The 7,637-nt window shown below is 49.1% G+C and overlaps 1 protein-coding gene across 3 annotated transcripts in view; it reads left to right on the top strand.

The window, feature by feature from the left end:
- The first annotated feature begins 748 nt into the window (after nt 1–748).
- Nucleotides 749–7,637, top strand: part of Dgki (diacylglycerol kinase iota) — a 454,067-nt gene continuing 447,178 nt past the window's right edge. For all 3 annotated transcript variants that reach the window (XM_038320431.2, XM_038320432.2, XM_038320430.1), the window contains exon 1: nt 749–1,134. In XM_038320431.2, the coding sequence (XP_038176359.1) occupies nt 749–1,134 (386 nt within the window). The remainder of the gene's footprint in view (nt 1,135–7,637) is intronic.

Raw genomic sequence — 7,637 nt, 5'->3', positions numbered from 1 at the left:
CACCGAGGATCCCGCGATCCGATTCAATCTAATTAACAGCTGTTTAGGGAGCACCTCTAAGCTTTTGGAAGACATCAAGTAAGGATTTGGGCGAGGGCGTTCATGGATGAAGATGTCCCAACCCTCTTCTTGAGAAAAAGAAACTGACGCTTAAATCTAACCCTCTCTATAATTCACATGATTAACGAATTCCCCTCGAGGTTCCTACCAACAATGCTCCAGATACATCCCCCTAAAGGTCCTCCACGTCTGGAGGTTATTGCCTGGTGCCAGCTCTGGGGCTGCAAGGAGGTGATGGAGAAAATGTTGCCTCTGGAATGTGACATCAGTGGACTGGGATCAAACCGTGTCCAGAAGCTCACGAGCCACTGCCAGGGCAGAGTAGCTCCTGGGTCCGGGGTCTGATTCCCTTGTGTGCTAACCAGGGCGCGGCAGGCTTGCCTCCAAGTTTCCCAGGACACTCTCCTTTCCTGATGGCCAGTGTTCGTCCCCAGCGTCCCAAGCCCAGCGGCTCCCTATACCTCCCCCTCTCTGCTCCATTGCGGTTCATTGCCTGCAGGCAGAGTTCAAGTTCAGCCGCGGCTTTTGCTCTGGATTTAGAAAAAAGAAAAGGGGGTGGGAGAATTGGAGGGAGCCGGCTAGTCGGGCGAGGCCGAGGGGAGGCGGAGAGAGGTGGCCTCTGATTGGTTGGGGAGGGGGAGTGGAGGCACGGAGTTTCCCACAATGCCCCGGTGCGGTGCAGCCGCGGATGGATGCTGCGGGAAGGGGCTGCCATTTGCTGCCCCTGCCAGCGGCGCGCGGACCTGCCCGCGCTCCCGCCGCCTCCAGCTCCCTCAGCCCGCCCGGCCTTTGCAGCGGCACCGCCTTGGCTTCCTCCGCGGCCGCCGGAGCGGTCGCCATGAACCCCAGCTCCTCGGCGGGAGAGGAGAAAGGGGCGACGGGCGGCAGCAGCAGCAGCGGAAGCGGCGCCGGGAGCTGCTGCCTAGGCGCCGAGGGCGGCGTGGACCCGCGGGGTGCAGGGGCAGCGGCTGCTGCCGCCCTGGAGGAGCCCGCGGCCGCCGGACAGAAGGAGAAGGAAGAGGCGCTGGAGGAGAAGCTGAGGGACTTAACTTTCCGGAAGCAGGTCTCTTACAGGTAGGCGCGGGAGCCAGCAAGACAGGTGCCTCCCAGGGCGGGGGACACTTGCTCTTGCTCCAGAGAGGTACTTTGTGGAGTTAGTGCTGTATCTCCAGCTCTTTCTGTCTCCTCAACTCTCTCTGTGTCCCTGCCTCTCCCCCTCCCTCTTTCTGTTTCCGAATCTCTGTCTGTCTGTATCTCCTCTCCTTCTGTCTCCTGGGGATATGTGTTGTTCTCGCCTTATCCTTTCATACTGAGCTGGAGGGAAGAAGCGGGACACCCCCAGCTTGTCCATGCCACACCACGGAGGGGTGGCATTTGTAACAGGAGAGAACGCTAAGGTCAGAACAAGATTTAAACAGCGTCTGGGAGTGCATGAGTAGTGGGTGCAGACCCAGACATGCCCAGCTTAAAGAAAAGTCGTCCAAGTTGCCCCTACACTGGTGTCATTTCCAGCACTCCCCCTGCCTTTCAGAGTTCCCTGGGGGAGCCGTGGGCGCTAACTGGATAGCCGTGATCCTCTCTGACAGGCAGGGAAGAACAACCTTATACAGAAGAGAAATCCTTATTGGAAGTTCTTATCTTGAAATCCCATTAAGGATCAGTGAGATGCTGGTCTCGGAGGTATGACAGTAGGTGTTGGCATTACGTGCCCATGTGTTCTCTCCCTCTCTCGGTGTGCCCAGCAGAAGATGTGGGCAGCCTACTGCCAAGCTATGGGTGCGGGTGAGAAGAGACTGTGCTGGCTCCCGAGGATGGATGTGCTTGTGACACAAGGACAGTGAAGGATGAAATGCCCACCCGATTACGTTTAAAGAAGCCCAGACTCTGTCAGGATTTGAACCACAGTGAGGCTCCCTCCCCTCCTCTTCCATTCCCAGGCAAGAGAGAAGGTGCTGGGACCACCCTCGCCTAATGCCTTTTTTCAAAGTTTAGCAAACATCCTAGCATAGATTTACGAAGGCTTGTACTTGCTTGATCTCAGAGGAATACTTGAAAAGGGGTCGGGGAAGACATCCTTGTAGCCAGCTTCCTTTTGGGTTAGCAGGTCCCTTTTAGAAAAACCACCTAAAGTATTAAGCCTGTCACACCATGTGCTGTTATGTAAGCAAAAGCAGATGACAGAGGTGTGTGGGTTGCGAGGGTGTGCTCTGTTTATGGGGGCAGGTGTGTGAATCATTGGGATCCCCACGGGCACTGCCTGGACTGGAGGCCCTGCCACCAGGGTTTCTGCTCTTTCCTAAATGGCCTTCCTCGCCAGGTGGTTGCCACTGCATCCATTGCTTGCATTCCCTTCTCCACGCAGAGGGAGTTTCCCACCTGAGTTGTTCTCTTAGTTACTCACACAGGCCAGATCCAAATGGATCTTTCTTTTTATATTTTCGGGTTCTAAAAATAGGCGGGTGGTGGGGAGTGGGGTAGCTCTAGGGAGGGATGCTAGGACACGGGCAGCTCTACTTACGATGGTCTGTCTGGCTCTTAGGGGAACAGGGACTATATTCAGCCTAGTTTAGGAACTGTAAGTTGCTGGGGGGGGGGGTTATTATGTGAAGTACATTGTGGGTCTGGCTTCTGGGCTAAGAGAGGCTCCTGGGTTATTGGTATTCATGAGACTCCTTATTGGGTAGGGATGTGAAGCCAGAATTTGCAAGGGAAATCTCCTCAGCTTGCCTCTTGGCAGGGGTCATTCTCTGAGCCTGTCTCCTGGAAAAACATACTGTTGGGGCTGCAGATCTCGGGCTGGCGTGTTCCCGCAGGCACGTGGACGTGTGTACACACAAACACAGACGTGTGAACTGCAGCAAGAGAGGAATAGCACATGATACTGGCCTGTCTTGAACCCCACAGTGGTGGGTTTCATTTATCGGATGCTATTTCTTTTTAAATGAAGCCTCACCCTTTCCAGGGCAGTGACACTTGGCACACAGAGCACCTCAGGTGTGCAGCCTCCACTCTCTGTGGGTGAGGACGGTTGTCACACTCCTAAGGGGATGCTTACACATCACCACCTGAGAGTTGCTGTCTCAGACGTGCAATAATTGACCCTTGAACTCATAAACTGTCCAGCCAAACCAAGCAGATAGCCTCCAAGGCAAGAAGGGCAGTGAGTGGCGATCTCACCTGGCATGTTTATCCTGAGTAATCTCTGTATTTTGGTCACTGCTATTTATTTATTTATAGAGTCAGAGGAAATGGTCTATCTGTTTGCCAGGGTGGCCCTCTTTGCTGGACTCAGAGATGGAGCTGGACTGGATGGTTCTAATGAAAGGCTGATGAGAAATCTGTAAAGATGGTCTGGGTGGTGGCTCCTCAGGGGGTCCCCTACTGCCTCCATGTGATCCTGAGGATTCTGGGCACAGCTTAGGGGAGGGACTGGTAGCAGTTAAGGAAGAGGAGTCAGAAAGGCCCCAGGGAACAGAGTCTATGCAGAAGTGTGTATCTGAGTGGGAGGTAGAGCTTCCATGTAAGGGAGGTGGTGAAGTGGAGATTGTCAAGCAGGTGGAAATGTCTTGAAGAACACGAACATTTGTAGAGTGAAAGTTGGTGTGAAAGAAGGGGGCTTTGGAGGAGTGTGTGTGTGTGTGTGTGTGTGTGTGTGTGTGTGTGTGTGTGTGTAGGGAGGGTCTCATCTGTTCCTCTTGTTGCTAAGGAACATATAAGCTAGAGTTTAAAAATAAATGAAGAGTGGGTGGGCATATGCAGTGACTCCTGTCTTTTTAGGAACTAGAGCCCTTTACAAAAAGCCTTTAAATAACCATTTCTGGAGGCAGATTATTCATTTTGCTGACTTTTACTTTGTTAAGTAAAATAAACTCCTTTATATACCCCTAGACTTCCCCTCATTATCTTTTCTTTGTTGGCTGCTCTTTTTTTTGGGGGGGGGGTGATTTTTCCCATGAGAATTTTCCTTTATTTCAGAATCCGCACCCCAAGAGCACATAGTCCCCGTAGACTGTAAAGCTAAAGGTTTGAGCAGGCAGTGCAAGTGATCCAGCTCTTTTCTGTTAAAATTACTACTTCCTTTTTCTTTGCAAATTATGGTGCTGCAACAGATACATATGTGTAAATGACTATATAATATGTAGGAACTCGTTTTTAGAACTGCTGTATTTTAAGCCAGTAAAATAGAAAAGGGGAAAACTCAAAAAGACACAGGAAAGAAGAGGGAGAGAGAAAGTAGCTGATATTTATTACAGTCTCTTTGTCAGGCACTGTGGGAAGTATTACAGCATATTGTATCTTTTTTGTGTGCCTCTGTGTGTAAGCATGGGTTTGGGTACATGTGTGTAGATGTGCATGTCCATGTTAACATGTGTGTGCATGCACATGAGTGTGCGCATGTGTGTGCAGGTGCATGTGGAGGGCTGAAGTTGACATTGTCTTTTTTAAAGCTCTCTCCACTTTTTTCGAGGCAGGATCTCTCACTGAACTTGTCTGATTCTGGCCAGTCTAACTAGCCAGCTTGCTCTGGGAAGAAACGCCTTGTCTCTGACTCCCAAGCTCTGGGATTACAGGTGGCCACCATACCAACTCAGCTTTTAAGCAGATCGTAGGCCTGAACTTTACTCCTCATGCTGGCAGGACAAGAGCTTTATCGACTGAGCCTTCTTCCCAGACATGTACATTACATCTTATTTGAGCTTCATGGTTTTTGAGCTTTTTGGTGTTGTAGATAATGAACCTGAAGCTTGGCGGGGGAGGGGGCTTGGCTGGAAGCAAATCTGACTCTAAAGGACTTTCTGTTCAGGCTGCATGTTTCTGGTTGGCTCCTTGAGCATCTGTCTTACGTTTGAACTCTTCTCATGTGTGTGTGTGTGTTTGTGTGTGTGTGTGCTGATTTTTCATCGCACCTACAAACTGTAGGTCTACCCGCTTTCTCTTTTTTTTTTCTTTTTTTTAAATTAAGACTGGGTCTCTCTGCATAGCTTTGACTGTCTTGGAACTCGCTATGTACAACTATGTAAGCCAGAGTGGTCTCAAACTCAGAGGTCCACCTGAATGCTGGGGTTAAAGGCATGCCCCACCACACCCAGCTTTCCCTGCACCTCCTATATCTTTCATTCTTTGGGCTGAGACTCTTTGCCTTGGTCTCTATGGCCTAGTGCCTTAAGAAACCCTCTACTAGTTCAGCATTGGAAATGAATATAAATTCATGATCCCCAGAAAATTGTTTGGTTTTGCTTCTGAGAACAAAACCACCTCCGAGACACCTGCTATCTCCACGAAGACACCCATGTTAGAAGTTTATGCACTTTTAAAATAATTTCTGCAGGTGCTGTGTAGGTGCAGTGAGGTTTATTGCAAAGCTGCCGCCTTTCCTCTTTGGGCGACACACAGTGAAAGAGAAAGTACAAGTTTGCTCGTTAAGGAGCCCTTAACAGTTACCATTACTTATGAGATCTCCATGCACGGGCTTACAGTTTCTTCAGTTGAAAGCCTTGGTGGTCACACCTGACCTTTCTCACAGGAAGTTTCGAATATAATATAGAGGCCATGACAAGGAACATGGACCTCCTTAGAGTAGACAGCTAGTGGAAAGGAAAGTCGTTCCTTGACTGTGAGGAAACAGTATACTTGTCTGTTGGTGACTGTGGAGGATCAGGCCCAGGACTACTGGGCAGATATGAAAATCCGCCGACACTCAAGCCCCTTCAGTAAAACAGCATCCCATTTGCCTATAACCTATCTGCACTTTTTCATAATCCTTAAATCATTCCATTACTTAAAATACCCAATGCAATGTTAATGTCATCTTTATACTATTATAAAATCAGTGATGACGATATGGCTTGTTTTGTCCGGAAATGATGAGTTTCCTTCCTTCCTTCTCCCTTCCTTTCTTCTTCCTTCCTTCCTTCCTTCCATTCATTCTTTCTTTCTCAAATATTTTCAGTCTATGATTATTTTGCGTCTATCGTGGTATAGTGCAGACCGTGTTGTGGTCTGTTCTCTGGAACAGGATTGTATTATCAAAGGACAGCGGAGGAGCTGGATGCTAAACAGGACTGCATGGTATGAGTTTGCTGTGATTTGGAGTCAGTAGCATACGGAGAACGTTGTCGTCTCCTGAATATCAAGGTGTAGCTGTTTTCGTTACACAGCCAGTTTTAAACATCATCGCTATTTCATGCATTAGTTAGATGGAGACTTCTGGATGAGACAGAAGCACTTCCTGTCATTATTTAGGTGCCACCAAGTATTGGCCTCCTCCCTCGGGACACATACCTGGACATAGCTTCTGGCCAGGGCACGACTGCTAACACTGATCTTTGAGAGGTTGGGTTTGATTTTTTTCTTCCTTTTGCACAGGAGAGTTCTCATGCTGAGCCTCATGGAGCTGGGGGCTGGAGACGCAGAATAGCGCTTTGCCGATGTTCAGTTCTGCTGTGACAACAGTGGTATTGCCTCATGGGGCCAAATTAAATTAGAGGAGAGCTAGCTCTTTCCAACATTCTACTTTCTAATCTGAGAAAATGAGGACTCCCAGCCAAACTGGTTACTGCACCTCTCCATTCTTCTGGGATGGGATCTGGGGGTACATGTTTCTTCTGTCACCCCAAGGCATACTTGGGGTGGAAGCCCCTGTGAGACCAGAGGCATCTGGAGATACCACAGTTAGCTTTGGGCTGGACATTTGCTTTCCAACTTAGGTTTGCATTGGTCATACTGGTCCTGTGAACACTGATGATATCATCTGAATTCCCATCTTGTGATAGTTGCATTCAGTGGCTTCCGATGGATACCAGGAGAAGATAGAACGTGCACAAAATAATCATAAAACAGACTAATTCCTAATTGTTTGAGCTCTTTGGAGCAATTGCCAACCCCAGCAAGCCAGCGTAATGAGAAAGATTAAAGAAATGAAATCCCATGCTAGGCCTGTTTGAGCACAGTGCACTCACAGCATCTCTCGGGCTTGTGTGCCAGCAAACTCCTCAGAAGGTGGGAGCGTTGAGGGTCTGCACTCAGGTGGACCTCCATGGGGTCCCTTCAGATAGCTATGTTAGGAGTCAGCCATGATTTCATAATTAAATTGGGGTTGGAACCTGGTGTCTTTCAAGTGGCAGTGGACAAATCGTATGTTCCCTTTTGAGGCTCAGCATAGTATCCTTAAAATGGTGCTACAGTGGTGTCTGTTTTGGAGGCTTGGAGATTAAGGGAGTATGTTCTTGTGCGGCACACAGCTGGGTGAGGTGCCTCGAGGAATCTTGCTCTTCTTGATCGGTAGGTAGAAGAGAGATATTTATTGAGTTAATAAACGTAATCATCAACTTTAGACAAGTAGCTGCTCTTGCTTCTTTGGGGTCCATTGTAAATATTGTTTTCCTATCGTCTGCCTTTCTCTCACGTGTGCTCTACTCAGTAGCCCAGAGCCGTGTTTCTGTTTACAACTTCGTGCTGGAGTACCTGCTCCAGTCATCTAGCCAGCTGTTGGAGGCCGGAGGAGGGCGGCAGAAGCTATTCCTTATCCATCCCTTTGCAGCTTGTCAGGGAAAAGGGCTTAATTTGCCTTCTGAGCA

The sequence above is a fragment of the Arvicola amphibius genome, chromosome 2, assembly GCF_903992535.2.
Source record: "Arvicola amphibius chromosome 2, mArvAmp1.2, whole genome shotgun sequence".
Lineage (NCBI taxonomy): Eukaryota > Metazoa > Chordata > Mammalia > Rodentia > Cricetidae > Arvicola > Arvicola amphibius.
This window is presented reverse-complemented; position numbering and strand designations above follow the sequence as displayed.